Below are 23255 nucleotides of genomic sequence, written 5' to 3' on the forward strand. Positions count from 1 at the left end.
CTGCCCCACTCCAATCCAAAGCAATCTGCCCCACTCCAATCTAGAACAATCAGCCCCAATCCAAAACAATTCACCCCACTCTAATCTGCCCCACTCGAATCCAACACAATCTGTCCGACTCCCATCTGCCCCACTTCAATCTAAAACTATCTGCCCCACTCCAATCTGCCCCTCACAAATCCAAAACAATATGCCCCACTGCAATCCAAAACAATCCACCACACTCCAATTCGTCCCACTCCAATCCACCTCACCCCAATCCAATTCAATCCACCTCACTCCAATCCAATGCACCTACACCAATCCAATCTAATCTAGCCAAATCCAGTCTACTCAGATCTAATCCAGTCCACCCCACCCCAATCCAATCCACCTCAATCAAATCCACCCCAATACAATTAATCGCGCTCAATCAGCCTCACTCCAATCCAATCCACCCAAATGCAATCCAATCAACTCGACTCCAATCCACCCAATCCCATGCCAATCTAATCCACCCCACTCCAATCCACCCTAATCCAATTCACCCAACTCCATTCCAACCCACTCCACTCAAATCTACCTCACACACCCTACTCAGTCCAAACCACCCCATACAGTCAACCACACTCTACCCCAATCCACCCAACCTCAGTTCAGCCCTCCTCACTCAGTCCAATCCATCCAGCCACCACACTCCAATCCACCTCACTCTAATCCAATCCACCCCACTCTAATCCAATCCACCCCACTCTAATCCAATCCACCCCACTCTAATCCAATCCAGCCCTTCCAGTCCAATCCACCCCTCTACTCTAATTCACCTCACTTCAAACCACCCTACTATAATCCAGTCCAATTCAACACACCGCCCCAATCCAATCCAACCCAAACCAATCAAATCCACCCCAATCAGTCCATCTCACCTTCTTTCAATCCACCACACTCCAATCCACCCCATACAGTCCACCCACTCCAATCCACCTCCCTCCAAATTGAAAGATTACCACGGAACCACGTAGAGCTCCTGTCATGCTCTGTGGTTGAATCTTCATCTGGGGTAGCTTCACACTTTGCAAGATGGCTGGCACATAGAGAAATGCTTCTTGGGTGCGGGGATTAGCTTGGGAACTTGTTGCACAAACACCTCTCCACCCTTCGCCGCAAAGAAGGACGCTGTGAGCAGCAACGCAGGAGGACCCCAACTAAACCATGGTTGCTAGTCGTGCTGTGATGATCGCCGATAACCCTACGTTCTCTGGATGGAATGTGCCGGTGGAGAGTGGCTAGTTGTCAGAGCTCGTATATGATCATCGTTATGGCCATCGACAACCCAGCATTCTTTGGACGGTACACAGAGCCCGTACATGCCCAGTGCCCCTTCTAATGAGGACACCCACCCAGGAGACAAGCAGATGAGCCTGTTCAGTGTTCATGGCGTTCTGTGGGCCTTTCACTCATGACGACACTAGTAGAGTGCCAGGAGTGGGGACAGAATTCACAGCCGCTACAACCACATTAGCTATTTTTTAGTGGAGTGTATTTGGAGCAGATTACAGCAGAAAAAGTCTAGTCTTGTGCTGGAGTTCACACAGAGGGAGAGTTTCCCTCACCATTCTGTGTGCCCAGTGATTATCGGCGTGGAAGAGGTTATGACCAGCCGTCGGAGAGACATCTTTCTGGTGGAATGTAGGAAGCTGCAGTTAGAGGGCTGGGCCACAGATGGAGTGCAGACCTATAAGGGAACTAAAGACACACAGCATTGTAAAAAGTGTAGGCGCTTGAAGCGGCATTTGTGTTATGCAGAATAAAAGAAAATTCCATGTAAGAACTGAGACTCGTAGGGGTAGAAGCAGCCTGAGGGGGTACTCTAGGTCCTGCCACAGGTGGAGAGGGATCGTGGGTGTTACGGAGCTGTCTGTTTAGCACAGATGCAGCTTGCAGCCCCCTCGTAAAACCTCCAGCATCCCCCCTCAAACTGTACTTGAATGTGTTGCAGAAAAGATTACCAATGAAACGTATCTCAAGAGACTCATCAATGAAAACACGTGCTCCAAGTAAAACTCTAAAGCGTAATAAGAGTTGGAGCCAGCCTGCAACAAGTCAAATATACAAGGCTCGACTTCAGGAAGGAGTACAGCAGGAAGTATCTCCTGACAGGTGGTGGCAGGTGATGCCCCATCTGGAGACGTTGATATTGGACCATCATGCAAGTCCGGAGGATCAAGAACCTTCTCCTTCCATTATGCCAGACCAAGACCAACCCTCGGCTCAGCTTGATCTTGTGCAGGGAAAATCGACATCCCCCCCAAGGAAATCTTCTAAAACCACAGGAGGTTACAGGAAATGTCATCCCCATCTCACTGCTAGACTATCCACCCCTTCTTAAGGATAAGCCAGTGCACCCCCTATTCATGATTGGCAGCTCAAAGGGGGTTCCAAAAGAAAGTGAGATGGCAGAGCAGATTAGAGGGCATGTAGGAGGTCAAAGTGAAGATCTTACAGTCACTGCTAATTCTTCTGACAGCCTATTGCCCAATTCAGCAGATGGAATTATGAATGTAGTGGGATCCTCTTCAATCGCTGTCCCACACAGTTCACTTCAGGGGGAGAGATATTGCAAACCTGGTATCTACCCCCTCCACAGATGCCGTCAATTGAAATAACATTGAACCAGATCTTAAGAGAACTTTGAAAGATTAAATTGTCAGAAGAAGATGCTCATATTAGGACCAATGAGCAACTGGGACAAATTAATTCCAGCATTCAACAGCTTTCTTCTCGTATGACCTAGGTTGAGCAAAGGGTTTCGGATTTGGAAGGTCTAAGCAATAAACATGATTCAGTAAACTCCAAAATGCAAGCAGAACTAAAGGGACTTCAATTGAAGTTGGATGATGTGGAAAACAGATCCAGTCACTCAAACCTAAGATTTGTAGGAAAACCTGAGGACTGTGAAGCGGGGCAAACAGTAACAAAGTTAATTTCAGATCTCATTCATAAGTATGTATTCCCAGAAAAAGCAAGAGGATACAGTCATGGATTTAACAATCACTAGGGCACATCGAGTTCCAGCAGCCCAATCAACTAATGGCAAATACCCACGATCTATCCTGGTCAATTTCGGCGACTTTTGGATTAAAGAAAGAATTCTGACGCATGCTATTAAGAGTAAAACGTATACCATGCAGACAATTTCTCCTTTCAAATATTTTCAAACATGTCTATCATGGCCACATGGCATCATAAAGAATTTACATGACTGATTGATGACTTTAAACGTCTAGGGGCACCGGCTGGCATCATCCAGGAGTTAAAACTTGGCATCTTATTTAAGGGTCAAGCACATATATTTCATTCTGTCGAGCAGGCCAAGAGATTTTTTCTAAGATTAAAGGTGGAGGGAAGAGGGGAAGGAAGAAGAAGAGGCACTTCAGGAGGCAATATGGGTTGTTAATGTTGATATATGTGGAGGTTATTGACGACATCAGACAAGGAGTATTGGTTAGGGCATATAAAATACATCTATTGATATTTGAAATGGGTAGATGGTCGCTCTTTAAAAGGGGGGAGCAATGATCAAATATAGTGAGAACCTGGCAAGGTGATCATTAGTGACTAATGAGTCACGATGGTCCCCAGTAGCAATAGCCAAGGTGTTTATCGTTCGTTTCAATAGGATTGTCCTCGCTACCCTCAGATTGCAGGTCCAGATTGTCATGGCACTCATTCAGGAGGGATGGGTTGGGGTCAAAAGGGAAGGGGGCAGGGCACACAATGGTAGGGACAGAGCTCGGGAGGGAGCCCATGATGGGTAGGGCTCCAGGAGTGGTAGGGAGGGGGAGGTGGGCCAGCTGGGGATTAAGGGGTGTAAGAAGGGGAGAAAATACAGGTAGAAAAAATAGGAAAGGGCAGTTTTCTTTGGTTCACAGGTTCAAGTATTTCACAAATATGAAGATCCTCAGTGGCAGCATACAATAAAGGGGGTCTGGAGACAAGGGGTTTTAGAACTAGGGCAATCAATGGGGCCAAACAACTGCAAAGGTTTGCATGGCGAATAGACAATTAAGAAGGACAGCTTCATGTAATAGTAATGGGGCAAGTAATCAAGTCAAATTCAAATCCTTACTCCAGTGGCTTATGTCAGCTCAAGTGAAAATAATTTTACTTCAGGAAACCCATCTTAAGACACAATCCGCACTGCCTAAATACCGAACTTCATTTTGCAAGCATTCTTCGCGTCTGCCGGGGCAGCAGCTAGAGGGGTGGAAGTCCTGATTACGTGCAACTGTTTTGGAGAAGTGTACCAGTTTACCAGAGATCCCATGGCAAGATGGATTATAGTGAGCATGACAATAGAGAATTAAGTCCTCCATATGATTAGTTTTTATGACTCTATAGAGGATGATACAACTGCTCTCGAAGAGCTATATAATGCTCTTCTTTTACTTCTAGGCTTATTGGTGATTGGGGGGGGTTTCATATTTTACACAACATAAAACTGGATTCATCTTGAAAGAATAAAGCACAAACTAAACCTAGAGCATATAGATTCTTGAGTAAACTGGGTAGAGATCTGGCCTTGGTGTATCCCTGGAGAGTACAGAATCCACAGGCCCAGGAATAAACCTGCTTTTTAAAAAGGCTCAATTCAGTCTCAAGGATTGATGTTTTTGCAATTTCAATGGGACGGGTGGAAATACTATATAGTCACAGACCCGTTTTTCAGATGATTCCGTCCCAGTGTCGGAGCTAAGGGTGAATATTAATCAGGCTGAGCGACCACTGTGGTCTTTAGACAAGGCTTTATTAACTGATGACGGGTGAGTAGCAGTTGTGCAAGCTAATCTTATGGATTTCCTGGAGAGAAATATAGGCTTGGCTTCTACATTTTCAGTCTGGGAGGCATGCAAGGCCTTCATCAGGGGTAAAGCAATTTCTTATAAAGCTAATATATCCAAACTAAGGAGGGAAAAATCATTGACACTCCAGTGAGATTTAGATTAAGCAACACAGATGCACTTGACATATTATTCCCAGACGACTGAGTCCAGACTGAAGGAAACCAGACAGCGACTAAATGATCATTATGAGTTCCAGACAATAGTTAAACAGAATACATGCTTTCAGCAATATTATAAAGAAAGCGAGCATGCTGGGAGTTTTCTGGCTTGGTCAGTAAAGAAAAGGCGTAACAATGCATCCATCTAATCCAGTGGTCTTCAAACTTTTTAATGCCGCGCCCCCTAGTGGGGGAAAATAATTATCGGGCCCCCTCAAAATGTTTCACATTCTTTTTTTAAATTGCCAATGTTTAAATATGTCTATGCATATTTAAACATTGCAGTTACATTCTGTTACCGTTTTAAAAATGCAATCAAATACATGATTGCCGAACATACTATTCTGGCCAGGCAGGCCTTACTAACATGTACAAGTATCCGCAGTGTGACTATTAGAAATGGGGGTAAGGGGTTTGAAGAATATTTGGAGTCCCCCTTTTGACACCTTCTCCCAGCTAGGATATAAATGACAAAACATGTTAGTGATGGGCCATTACAGAGCGGCTTTGTGCCGCTCATTTTTGTCAGCTTAAAACAAAGCACTGTTATCAGCAGAATGCTTCTTTTGGGCAGAGCCTGGCACCCCCCTGGGATCACTTGGGGCCCTACAATTTGAAGACCACTGATCTAATCGATATATGATGAAGACAGGGGCCAGACAGTAGACCAAATCGAGGATATAGATAGGCTTTTCCTTATGCACTATATCAAGCTATATGCCTTCCAATCTACTGTTCCCCCAGAAATAATTAGCAATTATCTCGAGGCAATCGACCTGCGTACCCTCAATAGAGAACTACAGGTTCCGGCGGTGGTTCCCATTATGATTACCAAAGTCCAGGAAGCTAATAAGACCTCTCCAAACGGGAAAGCCTGTAAGAGCGATGGATTGCCCGCTGAGCTATATTAAACATTTATTTCCCAAACTGTTGAAATATTAGTCAAATTATTTAACAAAATTCTTGAGGGCTGCCAGATACCTAGATCTTTTATGGAGGCCATAATGGTTTGCTTTTTGAAAAAAGACAAACCTCCCAATAAACCAGGTTCATATCTCCTGATTAGTCTGGTTAATAATGATTATAAAATATTTACAAAGATCATTGCCTCAAGAATAACCCCCTGGTGCAAGTAGTTGTCCACAGGGACCAGTGCAGTTTCCTACCAGGGCGATAAATTGCAAATAAAATAATACCAACTTTTTGATACAAGCTAAAGATTACTTTGCAAATAACAAAGTAAAAGCGGCCATCATTATGATAGACACAGAAAAAGCGTTCGATCTAGTTCAATGGGAGAATTTATTTGCCATTTTATACAGGTTTAATTTTACCCCTAGACTAATAAGGCTTCTGCAGAATTTATATAACAAGGCAGAAGCAAAAGTCATTATATTATATACGGTGGGAGCACTGGCAGTTAGTTGTTGCACCCGTCAGGGTTGTCCCATGTCTCCGATGCTGTTCACACGTCTTATTGAACCATTAGCTTCACTTTTATGTCAAGTCTCTCAAATTAGGACACCACTGCAGGGAGCACCCAAACTTAAATTGTTTGCTGACTATTTGATTTTGTATTTGGGGGCTGAAGAACAAAACGTTGCAAGAACATACGCCAAAATTCAAACATTTTCGGATTTAGGGGGTTATAGAATTAACCACACAAAGTCCAAAGCCCTCTTATTCAACTACCCTGACCAAGCACTTCCCACTGATATGCGACCCCAAGTTTGTAAGGCTAGTTCATTTAGATATATGGGTAATTTGTATCCGATGATTTTTCGCAGCTTTATCAACTACATTATTTGTCAACTCTTCTCAAAGCTCAGAATTTACCATGACAATGGCAGTCTTTTCCATTCTCAATCATTGGACGAATAGTGTTGGGTAAGGAGAGGATTCTTCCTCTTTTTATTCTCAAACATAAGAATCGAGGTTCCCTAAAAATAATTTAGTGAAATTGACCAGGCGCGGCGCCAATTAGTTGCATTTATGTTTTAACTGCCCAGCTCTCACAGAATTTTGGAAGCGAGTCTTTCAGTTAATATCTAATCCGATTCGGAACCCTTGTACCCGACCGAATTGGTCAACCTTTGGATGACCAAGTACGATGTTAGGAAACCATCCAGGCCCAAAAGTGGCACATTGCTGTACTTGGTCATAAGACTGACGCAACTAGAACAATGCATCATTTTTGACCAACGCTAGTAGCCTCGTGTGGGGACCAATGAAATAGAGTGTGAAAAGGTGAAAAACTCACCTTGCACTCTATTACATTTGTCCTGGATGTCACGCATTCAAGTGGGCATAGTGTACTTATGTGTACCACTATGTCTACGTATGTGTGACATATTATGTGAAAGTTCAATGTGAGTGCATACAAGTCTGTGCTGGTGTGTTATGTGATATTCACTGTGTTACTTTCCTTATGTGTGCACTTACCTCTTGATTGGATGTGACTTGTTTGTAGATTACAATGTTTCATGTCACTTCAGCTGGTCAGATACTTATGCCACAGCCAATGCGTCATTCCTAAGCCTGGCTTTTAGAGGCGTAGGAATTTTGACGCATTTCAAGCTCAGCGGCCCGCTTCCAGAAGATGTGTCACTTTTCCAAAAATGTCATAAACACCACTGCGTCCGTTTTTCGGTGGATTTTAGGTGGGAATGCCTACCTTGCATATAATAAAACTAACGCAACGCAGCTGATTCTGACGAAGGTAAAAATCAACGCTGGTGCCGAAGGAAAGTAACACATCTGTCTAGATGCGTCACCTTGTAAATAAAGAGCGAAGTAAGCGCCACCAATACATAAAAAAATGTATGCAGCAGCAGCGCAAGCTGCTTGTAAATACGTCCCTTAGTTTTCAGTGAGAAGAGCTCCATGGAGATGGCACAAAAACTTATTACTGCTGTTCTCAGAGGAGCAGGCTCAAACTTCAGAATGGAGGAAACAAGCAAAAGGGAGGACAAGACAACATTAAGCTGTGAACGAGGCAAACTACAAACAGTAGACCAAGACTAACATTTGACCAAAATAGTGTGCCAAGTCAGCACCTGGAACAGGGCGCTTTTGCTGACTGACGTAATACATGGCATCCATAGTATTCATGTTAGAAGCACCAACAGGTCCTGAATGTGCAGTGTGTAAAGTAGGATGGCAAGCATGACTGTTGACTGCGCTCCTTAGCTGAAAAGTTGATCGCATGAGGATTAAAAAAACAATGGATTTAGGCCCAGATCTCTGTACTGGAGAGAATGTTTGACATTGTTCTGCATTCTGTTCATCAATTGTTCTTTTTGCATTTGTCACCTTGAGTGGGACGGTTATGCTCAGGTGTGGGTCCCATGTTCTCCATGCCACTAGAGTCAAGCTAGCCTGCCTGATGAGGGGTGAACCCCCGAAACCGGTCTCAGGATGCTTGTTTCTGGTCCAGGGAGAACCTAGCCTACCAGTGTGGGCTGGACTGTTCCCATGGGTAGCAGGGTCAAGAATGATTTTCATATGATTGAGTTTAAACTGGAATGGCATGGGGAGCAAAAAAAGATAGATATAGGCCCTGATCTCTGTACTTGGGTGAATGTATGGCATTGTTCAAAATTCTGTCCATCAATTGTTCTTTTTGCATTCTCCAATGACCCTGACCTAATCCAGTGCAATATCGCCCGACAGCCTCTTTTGCTTGCATTTTGCATTATAGGAGGTATGACGAGGCCCTCCATGGGTTTGCTGTGGCATCTGACCTTGCCTGTGCTAGAGGAGACATGACAAAGCCCTCCAAAGTTTTCCTGTGGCATCTGAGCTGACCTTGTCTGCGCTTTAGGAGGCATGACGAGGCCCTCCATAGGTTTGCTGTGGCATCTGTGCAGACTTTGTCTGTCCTATAGGAGGCATCATGAGGCCCTCCATAGGTTTGCTGTGATGGACCACGACAGCAGCGCTGATGATAGTTAACCACTATGATAGTCCACTATGCCGAACGCTACTGTTAAATGGAACAGGCTCGGAGTTTCAGATGCAGTTTGATATCTTAGACCTTTAAGAACACGTTGTTGGTATGTTCCGAAAGGCTGATCAGGGACAAATGTGGCAATAGACGTTTGCACCCAGAGATCGTCCATACAAATTTCCCTTAGGGCGAAAAACCATCTGTAGGTCTCCAGGAGCAGGCACACTACCTTTGTAATGGGATGAGGAACTGAGCATTTTGAAGCTCGCTGGACAAGAAATAGTCAGCAGGAGGCCCTGGACAAAAACATCCTTGATCCTTGACTTGTTGTTTATCTCTTTGAGATCAATCACCCGATTGAATTTCCACAGACCTTTAGGACAAGACCTTCCGAATGCCCTTTCTGACACCCGTCTTGACATAGTCAAGTGACTTTGATAATGGGGGCTTGGACCACGACTCCTAGATTCCCCTTCAAAGAGTGGCCCACTTTGGGTCAAGGGGGCATCCTTTGGATGGTATACTGGCGTTCCCAGGTAACCACCCATAGGTTTTGGTACATAAGTTTTGTTACATCCAGACTGGATTATTGCAATAGTCTCTTTGCAGGTGCCTCACAATACATCCTTCATAAACTTCAGATGGTACAGCATACTGCAGCTCGGCTTGTGCTGAAGCTTCCCAGGCGTAGTTCAGCTTCTACAGCTTTTAAAGCTTTACACTGGCTCCCAGTACCCAAACAAATCCTCTATAATGTTCTTGAACTGCTTTACAGAGCTTTCAAAGCCACTGGTCCAAAATATTTGACGGACAGATTTCCGCATTATACAACAGTCAGAGCGCTCAGATCCTCCCACATGAAACTTCTCAAGCCCCCCCCCCGCCACACCCCCATTTAGACTTAAACCGCGAGGTGGCAAAGCTTCTTCAGTCCTCTTTGATTCATAGAATCTGAGGATCTTCAAGAAGACCTGGCTTTTCCTGGCCCGACACACTTTACCACTCCCTCGTCTAGTTAGCTTTTCTGGGTTATCCCAGTGAGTGACAGTGTGCTTTATAAATGATTAATTAATTCATTCATTCATGCAAATCTCCATCTCCTAACCTACTTGAGGCAGGCGTAACAGTGGAGCAAGTTTTAAAAGACTCACATTTTCCCAACTTAGCTGTAGAGCACACATACAAAGTGAGATAATTATTAAAGCATCATTTTTGTTCTAGGATTCCATTCTAGTACAAAATCTATACTTGACAGACTGCTCACACCATTCCACTGTGGTGCATTGCGTTGGCACATCACTAAATTGTAGTGGAAATGACGCTGTTCTTTTCTCTTCCTTTCTCGCAACCAGTGCAGCATCTTTGGTTGCTATGCTGCATTGTATGAAAAATGAGTTAATCTGTCCCCACATCTCGCATGTTTTAACTCACTAATAGCCCATACACTGATGGAGAACCATGTGGCTCAATGGCTAGAGCGGTCGACCTCAGAAGCTGGGGAACCGGATCGAGTTTCGGCAGGCACGCTCACCGTTCTGTGATTGTGGGCAAATCACTTACTTTCCCTGGGCCTCATTTATGGCAAGTGTCCGCATTGCAGCGTGAAAAGATACGTGCGACATGATGGATGCATCATATGTACTGTGTGATGCATCATGTTGCAAGGAATGACAGATACGTCAGTATTACTGAAGTATCTGTCGGTGCAAAAGTGACGCATTGCTGGGGTATGTCTAAAAACAGACGTAACTCCAGCACTGTGTTCTTCCACATGGAGCAAGCCCCATGTGAAAGGGCCTGCATCACCCTTATGCCTGCCATGAGGCAGGCATAAGGTTTTGACGCACTCTCGTCCTAGAAGTGGTGCAGTGAAATCTTATAGATTTCACTGCACCACTCCTACGACCCGTTCTTGCAGGGGAACGCCCACCCTGCATACATTATACCTGACGCAGGTATAATGTAGCACAGGGGTTTACAAAGTGACGCAGCTGCCCAGATGCGTCACTTCATAAATATGGCGCAACATGGCGCATTTTTTACGCCACTGGTGCGTTACAAAATGTGACACACAGGCAGGCCAAAGGTGTCACAAGGGCTCAAAAATAAGCCCCCTGTACCTAACAAAAGGAATGTGTCCCTCTATAACACAACTGGTGCTCATGTAAAGCGCACGGATACCCTCGGGTCAAGTTCTCGCTATATAAAACTAAAAAAAATGAATCAATGCTATTAATCTCTGCCTCAATGAATGCATTCATTTAGCAATTCAACTCTCACACACTGAAGCACACTCTACCCCAATCTCTTGTTCATGCTTCATGATAAGATTGGTAGCTAAAGTTGCATCCGCACTTTACTTGGAGACTTCCCATTTTTGTGTGTTTTGAATCATACTCTGGGTCATTGCAATTCCCTGGAGTGACTGTTCCCCCACACACTGAGCCTAACTGAACTTTAAAGTTTTTCTAAAGTATAAAAGTTATCTCCTTCTGATGAATCCTTTTGTGATGTAAACAATTCCTTCCCGACGAAGGTAAATAAACTGCTATCCTTCTACAACATGGGATTGATTAGAAGTAAGTAAGACATTGCTGTTAGTTGTACTTTTTATGCCTAGTTGAATGATTGCCTCTTGATTGAGTTTTCTCCATTCTTCTGTTCCAGCTGAGAAAGCCTCTGATCGAAAGGAAAAGAAGAGAACGTATCAACAGCTGCCTGGACAAGCTAAAGGAGACTGTTGTTGGCGCCTTTCGACTCGATGTAAGTTGTAAGCCGAAGTTAACTCGGAGGGGTCAAGATGTGGCTTAACGGCCAGAGCGGCCAACCTTGAAGCTGGGGAACCAGGTCGAAATCTGGTGGGAGGCTCAAGCATCCTGTGATTCTGGGCAAATCATTTGGGGGCATATTATCAAGCACCGCGTTAAAATTATCGCCGCTTTAGTGGCAGAAAACTGCCGCTAAAGCGGCGATAATGGGCTTGATAATATGCCGCAGAGAATTCCAATAGAAGCCCATGTTCACACCAGAACCTGGGCTTCTATTGGAATTCTCAAGAGCATATTATCAAGCCCATTATCGCTGCTTTAGCAGCAGTTTTCTGCCGCTAAAGCGGCGATAATTTTAACGCCGGATCTTGATAATATGCCCCTTAATCTCCCCGAGCCTTAAAAATATGTAATGCGACTGGTGCTCATGTAAAGTGCTCTGATACTGTTGGGTCGAGTTTGTGCTATATAAATCTGCAACAACAAAAAAGTGCATGCTGCAGAGCGCCACGACGCCTGAGCTTTAAACCCATAAAATTAACATAGCTGGGTGGGAAAACAGAGACACCTGACATTTCCAATGCAACAAAGCACCAGGGCTGGGGTAGCCACAAAAACAACTTATTACAGTTGTGAAAGGACGGCAACCAACATTACATGTTGTGGGGATTCTTTCAAAACTTGTGGTTGTAAGATTCTGTTCTACTTTGCTTCTCTCTGGCAGCAATCCAAACTGGAAAAGGCAGACATCCTGGAGATGACGGTGCAGCATCTGCAGAACATTCAGGGGGACAAAAGTGCTGGTGAGTTTGGTGCCACTTTAGAGGATATGGCAAAGGAACCTTGGCAAGTGCCCTTGAGTTGTCAAAAAAACAGAAACCTCACATTTTACAACCCATGCCGCCCGCCATCTTGCACACTCACCTAACCATTATCGTTAAACAAGGTATTGCATTATTTCTTACCACCCAATTTAACTCTAAAGTTTCTCGCCCATTTCATGACCAACCTATCTGGTCTCTTGGTCATTCCCTCCCACTTGGGGCCTCCTGACACTTATTTTACATCTACTGACCTACCGTTGTTTCTACTTACCATGACCTACCAGTCTTATGGCCAGCCTCATTATGCACTGCACTGTGGCTGCTGCATCTGAAGTCCTCTTTATACCCCTAAAGTCCCCAACATTTAACTGAACATCAACCAAATAGTTTCCTAACCACTCCCCACCTGGTAATTAAGAAAGGAAAACTCTGCCAGCATTGTTTTTTTCTGACAAACAAACTCCTTTAGCATCTATTGACAATCCCCAATTCCTCCACCAATCCCAGTATATAAATCTTTGTCCTGAAAGCCGGTAAGTGCACCTCATCCTGTCTGGACAACACCGGACAGTTACACGTCCACGTTTTAGGGGTGTAAACGTTCTGCTACCACTACATGTACAAACAATCTATTAAGTTAACATTCTGTTTGTTCCATATTCCCTTGAGCAACGTACTTAGTGCCGCCTCCTGTCCTCACTGCCTCCCATTGTAGTGCAGGCCTCTTCCGCATCAAGTTTAATTGCCCTCCAGTACCCCCCCCCCCCTCCCCTTCCCTTGATGAGGTTGGTTAAAGGCCCTAAACATTTCTATTCACTAAACAATGAGGAATCAAACAGGGAGATGAAAGGCAGGTTTGAAAAAAAGTAAGCAGCAAGGTATAAAAATCAGGATAAGGGGTTGGGTGAGGGTTAGCTTTTGAGTGAGGGTGACATTTAAACTTAGGGTTATGGTAAGATTAAGAATTTAAGGTTGTATTTATGGTTTATGTTAGGATTGCAGTGAGGTTCAAAGTTATGTTTTGGGAAAGTGTGAAAGTTACGATTAGAGAGACAGAATTAGAATGCAATATATGCAAGGCCACTGGTATTAAGCGATTCTGACGGTGCTGCGTTTTCTGCATAAGTATGGAGTCACTGCACCTGACACATGTTTCGCCATCTGCTGCATAATTTGAACATTTCAACAAAAAATAGTTTCTAGCTCTAATGGATCTAAAGTTACCACAAATTGTGCTGCACAGTGGGAGACCCTTTGCAAACCTCAACGAATCGCCTTTTAGTTGCTGAATGATGTATTTAAGTGTGAAACTGATACCGAAGCGCTGAAACTTTGCCCAACAGGATTAATGTATTAAAATATCAAAATAGTGCAATACTACTCCCACAGAATGTGCCGCATTATGCTGCATATTTGCCCTTTCACATAATGGTTCCTCTGAGACTGGTCTGGCCCACACAACTCCTCCCTCCAAAGTCTCACCCAGCCCTCAAGGAGGCGCATCACATTTTATAATCCAAAGATCTAAGAATGACAATTTACCTGTTGAATTATGCTAGGATGTTGTGTGTGCAGCTTATTACTCTTGTACAGTGCATACTGTGAACTGAGTCCACCCATGTGAGTTCAGGTTATTGGTGCGTATTTATAATCAGCCATGATTGAGACCTCAGCTGTTGAGGCTGAAGGTAGTGCAGGTTTCTAATAGTAGCTATAAGTGGGTAATAACGGTGTTCAGAACACGTGCTCCTCCAGTCACTGGCCTCTCTGCGGAGCACACAGAACACTAGCCTCTTGTGCCAACTGTAATTGTGATTCTGTGTGAAAGAGAGTGAATCAGGAACAAAGCTGTCGATAGGGCAAAAGTAAAAGAAAATGCAGTGGTTATATGTGAGTGGGTGTTGTGTGTAGTGGAGAAGGTGAAGTGAAGGAGATGAAAGAAAGTACATGCTGGAGAGGATGAAAAGAGGGTGTTGAAGAGAGGAAAGATAGGGGGGATAGACAGATGTAGGATTTCAGAAAGATGTGGGGGGAAAAGCGGTGTTCGAGTGAGACACTGCAGAGGAAAGTGGTGTGCAGAGAAGGATGTGAGTGACACTCCAAAGACCCCACTCCTTCCACAGACCTGAGGAATGTTTCTTAAGTCTCATATTTCCAGAACCGAAATATTTTCAATTCTAATTATTCACAACAAAAATATAGTTATTGCTCCTTTTTTCTGATACTTCGAATAAACATTGGCAAAGCAAGCAGGTCTGGCTTGTTTTAGGTGCATGTCTGATATCGTGTGATATGTATGGCTACAATAACGGTAGGTCATAGAGAAGCATCAAAACACCGGTCAGTTGGCACGCTATGTAAAGGATTTTAGTATACCTCCTTTAATTAACACCCCTATTGTTATATTATGTTATCTGTGATTTGTAGAGCGCACGGCTACTCCAAGGAGTGTCCCGGCGCTGCGGAAGACCACCTACAACTAACAAAACAAAACGCCCCTAACCACCGTAATAGACAAGAAACCTAAGACTGGAAAAGCCACGTCTTCAGGTTTCCACGCCTCTTGGAAAGGATTCTTTGTCAGCTTCTTAGGCCCCACCCCTTTTAGAGACCTCCTCACACACACACACGCACTTTTTTCTATCCCATTGCCTTTGACACGTCCTATGCCCTCTCTGATTACTACCAAAGGCCTGAAGGTAGTGAAAAACAGGGACACAAACACAAAAACAACCGAAAACGGTTCTGAGCTCCATAGGAAGACGTTACTTTAGGTATTTCACGCGTATATCAAGCAATTTCTTCTCACAGCTTACAATATATAACAGCAAGATGCCGCAGGCTGCTATATTTAGCTATTGTATTCAGTGAATTTTAGTGACCTGCTTTCTACATATTTGGTCACCAAGAACTGAGGAAAGGATGAAGACCGGAGGAAGGAACAGGTTGGCTGTTTCTTGTTGTACAATGAACTACACATTACTGGAAACAAACTCCAAATAATTTTGAACAGAAGAGATAAATTAAGCATCACTGTTGATTTTTAGTCATCACTGCATTCTCTTACATTGCCGCTAGAGGGAAGTATATAGCCATTTTACTTGGAAGATTTTGCCGGGTCAATGCCAGGATAGAAAGAGATTCTTCAAGTTGTTGAAATGTTGCTCATCTGTGCAGAAGATAAAAGGAATTTGCCCTTTTCTAGTGAAAGGCAGGGAGTGGATTCTGGCAACCGCTCACCAAAATTGCGATCCCTGTAGCCCGTAATCGCTTAATTTGGCATCTCTTTCCAATTTAATTATATACAGAACTAAGCAACTAAACAGCACTACATTTGCCTTGGAGCCTAAAACGATTGCCTGCTGTATTTATTTATTTATTTATGCGTTTTTATATAGCGGGTACTTTACCAAGAGGATTTATAGCGCTTTACAATAGAGCGAAGTGAATTACATAAGGAACAAGAGTGATATAGTAGTAGGTAACATTACTAATATGTACAACAGTTCCAAATTCTATTCTCATTACCTGAAAAGGATGGTGCCTCTTTCTCTTTCGAAGGTTGGAGGTTCGAGCAGAAGTTTTTCAGCATTGCTTGAAGGTCTGATATTTTGAGTTTGTTTGCCAGGTAGCTGGGGATGGAAGTGTGTATGACTTTATGGGTGATGCAAGCAGACTTATATATTGACCTGCCTTCCATGGGACGCCAGCACAGAGAAATCAAAATGGGTGTAATATGGTTGTTTCTTTTGGCCCCACCGACGAAAACGCGCTGCTGAATGGAGGATAGATTTTAGATGAGATAGGTGGGTTTTGGGGAGGCCTGCAAGGGGATAATCACAGTAGTACAGATTGGAGAGTGCCAAAGATTGAACCTGAGTTTTCACGTCTCGCTCAAGCATAAAATGTCCGGCAAGTAAAAAATTGAGCATTTATTTTTTGTTTTTGCCGTTTTATATAGTGCAAATTTGGACTAAGGGTATTAAAGCACTTTACTTGAGCACCATATTACGTTACCAAATTAGCCCTAGCAAAAATGTTAAAACCAACATCCCGCTCCAGGAAGCTGTGACCAGGACTGGGCCATAGCTGGGTCATATGGAACCCATCCTACTTTGAAAGCAGCCCCTCAGTCTGCAGCCCGTCAGAAAAATACCAGAAAGGCACAATGGGATGTATGGTCCTGACCACATGCACAGGGCCGGACTGGGAACCGACACCGGCCCTGGCAAACTGCTCGGCTGGCCACCCTGGGGAAGTGGGGGGTGCGGCCGAGCTGCTTGCGGGGGCCGGTTTCGGACGATTTTGTTACAGGGGGCGATATTGCCGGCCCCTGGTAACAAAAACGGCACCCCAGGGGCCCAAAACCGGCCCCCACCCTCGCAGCCCACCGGGGGAACGCCCGGTACCCACTATGGCCAGTGCAGCCCTGCACATGCAAATAGAGAAAAACAATTGAAAACAGTGGTATCTGGAGAACCCAAAGTACGCAGTCTTTAAGATATCCATCTCTGTCCAAGCATTTTTCCATAATCTGGTTGCTGTCTTACATTTCACCTAGAGAATGCCTGTGAGAGCTGAACCATCCTCTACAGCATCATGTGCTATTGTGTTCAGGGCCGGCCTTCAGCATGGGTGAGCTGGGCCCATGCCCAGGGCGTCGACGTTCACAGGAGGCGCAAGGAGCTGTCACCGTGCAGGTCAGGCGCGCAACGCCCATTGGGCTGAAAGGGCTTCAGCCCCCACCGTTGTGTATGGCAGCCTGGGCTGAGACAGTTTCCCTGGCACACACACAGCCACACCAGGTCTTTAACAGACCATTTACTGGCTAACGAGGCTTTGTTGTGATTTCACCTCTTCCTAGAGCCCCTGCATCGCCACTCTATCACTGGAAGAATCAGCCCCCCCCCCCCCCGAAATCTTTAGTAGCCCCCCCCCCCCCCCCCCCCCCCCGAAATGTGGCTCTAGTTGCGCCTCTGGTGCAGGTCATGCAGCAGTCTCAATCTGAAATGGCTCCAGCGAGTCAGCGGTCAGCCCACACTGAGTATAATCATTCTTGTCTTCCTGTACCGGCTGCATCCGCCCCATTAAAATCCTCTCGCTATCCCATCTCACCTTACCCCTCCTCGTTTACAGTTTGGCACTTGCAGGAAGGAGCGGAGCTGTGGGTAATTCAGGTGAGAACGGGGAAGGAGTGGGCAAGCTTGTGTAATCAGCCGAGGTCTGACCCTGAAATCAGTAGTCATACCCAAACCCCCCCCCCAACACGCCAATTCCACATCGCCCACCCTGTAGTCAAATATTACTTAGTAGCAGCAGCAAGGAAGAGATGGGCAGACAGGACAGGAGACAGCTGGGCAGCGAAGGGCTCAAGCGGAGCAGCCGAACCTCAGTAACACTAAAGTCTAATTATTGTTTTCTAAACATGAAACATCTTGCATGTTTGTGGTCACATAATGCTGGCAAATAGGAAACCACTGAGCTCCTCGATTCGTGGTAGTTTATTAAGTTCTTCACCCAGAGGCGTAGCTAGAGCTTGTGGCGCCCGGGGCTATCCCTCAGATTGCCGCCCCTGGGGGGAGGGGTGCTGGGGAAAAAGGATGGCGAGCACTTGAAAGAGGTCCGAGAGACGCGTAGTATCGCCGCTAATAGTTACTTCGATTCAGTGGTTCTACAGCCTAACCGCAGGTCCTTGCTCTTTTTGGTGTTAATTCTTAGTGGAGCTACATGACCTTCTTTCTAGATATCCATAGCTGTCATTTTAATTATAGTCAGCTGCAGCAGGTGTTTGCAGCAGTGTTCGATCTTCTGAGAGTTTCTCGTTGCTCAAATGGGTCTAATTTCTGATATTTATGTTTCCTCATCTTCATTGCTTGATTTTTGCTCGCAAAAAAGTGTCACTCATAGTGGTTGAAATGTCACTCATAACCACACTGAAATAATGAACATGTCACACATAGCAATCTGAAACCTTGGCAGCTATGGATGGCACGTGTCATGATGTAATTTGCTGACTGCCTAACTTGGTAGCAACTCTCGAATTATGCAGAAATAGTCATCAGAAACCATTTTAAGGATGAATATAAATTCTATTCAATACAGAGATAGTGGGAGGGGGTTAACTGAGCACCTGTCTTAATACCACTGGTTAGAGTATATGTACTGAATAAAGAAAATCAGCAAATTTAATATTAGAAATGGCTTGTCTCAATGCAAAATGCAAAAATCTCTAGATGAGTCAAAATATATGAAGTAAAAAAGCAATCCGAGCCCTTGTCCTTTCATACACCTTGACTTCTATGACCAAAAGAAATTGACAGAGCCACCAGTCTACTAACCCCTAGCCCTGGACAAAAATACACACCAAAGTCCAAAAGGTTATGTGAATTAATTTTTCAAGAACTACTACTCAGGAGTTTGTACAAATAGTTATTCGATTTCCTACTCAGGGCTTCAGCCTGTCTGTTACATTAGCAGATGTGCCTTTAAAAGTCTAGGTTAGTTTCTATTTGTGAATAGCCAGGACTCGGACTGAAACAACCATGCAGCCACTGGAAGACACCAACCAGGGCACAAGTCTAGGGTACATGCAGATACACGGCGTCCACCCACTATTTTCACAGGGTGAACGCCGTCCACCCTACCAAGAAGTTGGGCCCCCCAGAAATATGATGAACTTGTCCCCGTGTCATTTTCAGACACGGACACATTCAGCTTGTTATTTTCACATACAGCTGGGCCAAAGATAATGGCCAAGTTAAGGGCCATTACGCCTCCATTTGATCGAGTATCCTAGCTGGACGTGGCCTGGGACCCCACACTTAAATGCAAATGCGACGGAGGGGAAACAAAAGCACACAGCTTGTTATCTCTTCAAGAGAGGCATGCTTTTTACTTTGTTCAGTCCCTTTATGTAACTGCATGCACTGTAAGAATGTGCAATGTGTTGGTCTGTCCCAGCATTTACACACCTAATTTAAATAGCACTATTGTATTTCTTTTATAGCGCTTCTCATCCCAATGCAGGGTGTCAGAGCGCTTTACATAACATGCACATTGACAATAAATCATATAAGTGTGCAAATCAATGTACAAGATGCGTTGCATGAGTCAGTGAGGTTTAAAAGGTGTAGCAGCCGCATTCTACATAGCTCAATGTGCTATATTAGAAGACTTACAACTTATGAACTGCAAGTAGCAAAAGGATCTGTGTTCAAAGCAGTAACCCACTTACCTAGCTACATAAAAAATAATCTGTCATCTGCATATTATATGATGTGCTTGGCAGGAGACACATTAACCTTCTATACCACTTTGATTCAGATCTGGGACTACACAAAACACAGATCTCTCCAACAAATACTTTAACCTCCAGAGTTATTTCACCATTATTATTATTCCCTGATATTTGCTGGGCACCTCTGTAGCAGATGTCTTAACCCCATAAAATCTTTGAATGTGCAGACTTTGCAACCAATTAAACATAACAGATCTACTACCATGCTTCTCCGTGTTGCCAGTTTCTTTGTGGCGGGGTTTTAAAAATGAGTTGAGGCCCTGATTTTGCATCAGGATTGAGTTACTTTTTTAGCACAACCGCAAAGCAAAATCTAATTTGTTAAATCTCATAATGCGCTTAAATGTCCTCACTGATATAACTAATAAAAACATGTGTAAGATCTTAATATCTGATGTCACTTCTTGTGATGTCACTGTGATGCCACGTGTGATGTCATGCATTGTGACATCATGGGTTTTGATGGCACATGCCATGATGTCACTGGCATACAGAATAACTTGGTTAGTCACCCCAAGTGCTGGAGCTACAAAAAATGTTTAGCTTCAAGGCGTTCCATTTTAAAGAAGAAATAGTATTACCCAATAACGAAATCTGCTTTGCCAACTTCTTCCAAAAACTACCCCCATTACTTTCAAGAGGGAAACAAATTCAAAGTACATATTATACCCTTTAAGGCATCTGGAAAGAAAAACACATGTTCCATGGAAAAAGGCACCGTAAAATACACAAGATAGCAGACAGTTTCATACTTTCATCCACATGCATTCATCTACATGCATTCCTTAGGCCTGCCCCATGCCTCCAGGTAACAGCTGTACTGCTTCAAATCTGTGAAGGAAAAGTTCCAGTTCTGAAGAGAAGAATACTTAGAAGTGCAGGCCCATTTGAAACACTGCCCCTGTTACTGTGCCGGTTTGCCCCCATGTCCAGTGCTTTAAATGGAAAACAATAAGTGCAGGTGCTCACCAACTTTAATGGCAGGGGTGGGCCTATGGGCGTGGTTAGGAGGCAAACCTTTAATTTGAGATACTCTTGGTGTGCAACTGTGCACAATAATACAACACTTCTGCCATCTGGTGATCATTCTTTTTGTCTATGCTTGTACAAAAAGGTAATTTTAAAAGTAACTTTTACATTCCCTGTGGGCAATATAATATGCCTCTGCAGATATGGCACATGAAAGCTATTTGTATGTTCACATTATGCACAATTATTGATACTACGAGCAATTTGTGAAAGAAACAAGCATAATGTTAAGCAATGATCCCTTTCTAGTTAGGAGACTGGAAAATCGTGAGGGCAATAGAAAAGTTGCCTCACTGCAAGTTAGTATAAGGAGTGATGGACAGGGCAATATGCCATTGAAAGGAGCAAAGTACAGGGCCAGCTGTTTTGAAGGTTGAAACTGTGGAACATTTATTGATGAGAATAAAACTCAGAAAAAAAGTTTTTTCCATTTGGAACAGATTTTATACTTGCAGTTCTATCCTTTATATTTGTTTATAGATCAGCATTCAAATAATTGCAGCAAAGTGTACGATGCACCTATATTAGAATGGATTGCTTGCACCCCAACAAAATTCTTGCAGGGATCATATTTAAATGCTATGTAAGAGTAGCCAGATTACCAAGTTAAACAAAACAAATAGAGCCTTTCCTCCTACCCACACAACTTCTCTATTCAATGGTTATGCAATCTCTCCTCTTGCCTTTTGTCTGTCTCACATACCTAAACCTTTCCCATGCCAATTTCTCTTTCCTGTACCTCACGTGTTGCACCTGTTTTCTCTGCAATATATTTTCTTTATCCAGTCCCCCTTTTTCTCCTCTGTCTTATTCTTCCTTGTCCTGTCTCTTCCTTGTCTATTTTCTTTCCTCCTTCGCTCAGTTGCCTTTCTTCATTCTTTTGTCTTTCGAGTTTCTTTTGTCTCTTCTTTTCCCATTGTTTTACCTCTCACTCTGTCCTGTTTCTGCATCACTTTATCCGTCTACCTCTCTTCGTTTTTCTCTCTCTTTATTCCAAACTGTTGTTGAAAGGAGCAGGCCTACCCCTTTTCTCTCTGGCCAACATGACAGGCAAGACAAAGCTCAATTACGATTAGAGTTGGTGAGATCCAAAGCCAGAATACCCGTGGATTTTAAAGTACGCACTATGGCAGGGCACACAGTTGGCCTGCTCCAAGGTTACACTGCATAGAACAGGATGGGCAGAGAGATTGTGCATACAACAGTCTGTGCATCAAGCCTCCTCTTCATATAATAAGGCAATGGGAATTGTGTGCAGAATAACGATGCAAGTCACGATTAACGTGTACACTACTCAGTCACAGAGGCAAGTGACAACACTGCTCTCTGGTGATTGCAGCATAAGCTCTTCTGCGCAATCACACGCTGTAGCCAGCCAGTGAGGTGGCCTATGAGTCAGCCACAAACAGACCTGGAGGCAGTAATACCTGCATGCTGTAAGGCCCCTGTGAGTATGTACTCTCCGTGTCTAATGATATGCTCCTTTACTCACGAGAAGAAAACTTAAAAGTGCTGGTACTCCGTACTGGTGAGTACCCGCTCATTTAAAGCACTGCGCCATGTCCAAGGGCAAGGCCAGAACCTGCAACACACTCCCTCTACACACGGAAGCACTTCTATTCGGTGCTGTGTCCTTTCACTAACGTCATCACCAAAAGTGACGTGCATCTAGTTATTTTCTGAAGTGCCACCATCAAAACCAGTGTACAATCAATAAAGAAAACAGAAAACTTACTTGTTTTTGCTTCAGTCTCCCCAAGATCAGCACGCACCACCACAAGAGTCGAGAGTCAATTTCTCTCTCACACTATCTGCCCCGGCCCGGGCCTGCACCCGAGGTCCAACCGACTCACTTAGAGCGACAAGTGAAACAAGTCACTCCTCACTCCTGGCAGAAAACTGGGAATCATTTCTGTTCCTGCTAATCCCTGGAGGCATGCACACACCCCCACGTGCATGGTGCATGCTCAATTTCAGCACGGTTCACTGTCGCAGGTGGGCTCTGAAGTATAATGTTGGCAGGGCCGTCATTGATCGCGCTTTCGCGCGCTACCAGATTGACGACCCTGGGAACTAAAGCTTGTTATATATATTGCAGCCTCGGGTGGTGCTTGCAGTGCGGTTGCACTTACACACACTGGCCAATCAGGCGGTACAATGTGGCGGCAATTGGCAGCACGGAGCAGTTACAAGTCTTCAGGTGCACTTTCACTTTCAAACGGAAACGGGGCCGCGCGCGCGGCACTAGTGGCCGGTTGCGGCGGCCTTTATAATTTATTTGGGGACACTGACAGTGTCCCCAAATAAATCATAAAGGCCGCCGTAATGGGCCACCAGTGCCGCGCGG

General features: G+C 44.4%; 1 protein-coding gene across 1 annotated transcript in view; it reads left to right on the forward strand.

Annotated features, from left to right (window-relative positions):
- The window catches only part of LOC146785522 (transcription cofactor HES-6-like), a 36150-nt gene that overhangs the window by 5556 nt on the left and 7339 nt on the right, over positions 1 to 23255 (forward strand). Inside the window, exons 2-3 of the mRNA XM_085633388.1 lie at positions 11658 to 11753; positions 12483 to 12561. Coding sequence (XP_085489514.1) covers positions 11658 to 11753; positions 12483 to 12561 — 175 coding nt within the window. The remainder of the gene's footprint in view (positions 1 to 11657; positions 11754 to 12482; positions 12562 to 23255) is intronic.

This window comes from Triturus cristatus, chromosome 11, assembly GCF_964204655.1.
Source record: "Triturus cristatus chromosome 11, aTriCri1.1, whole genome shotgun sequence".
In the NCBI taxonomy this organism is placed as follows: Eukaryota; Metazoa; Chordata; class Amphibia; order Caudata; family Salamandridae; genus Triturus; species Triturus cristatus.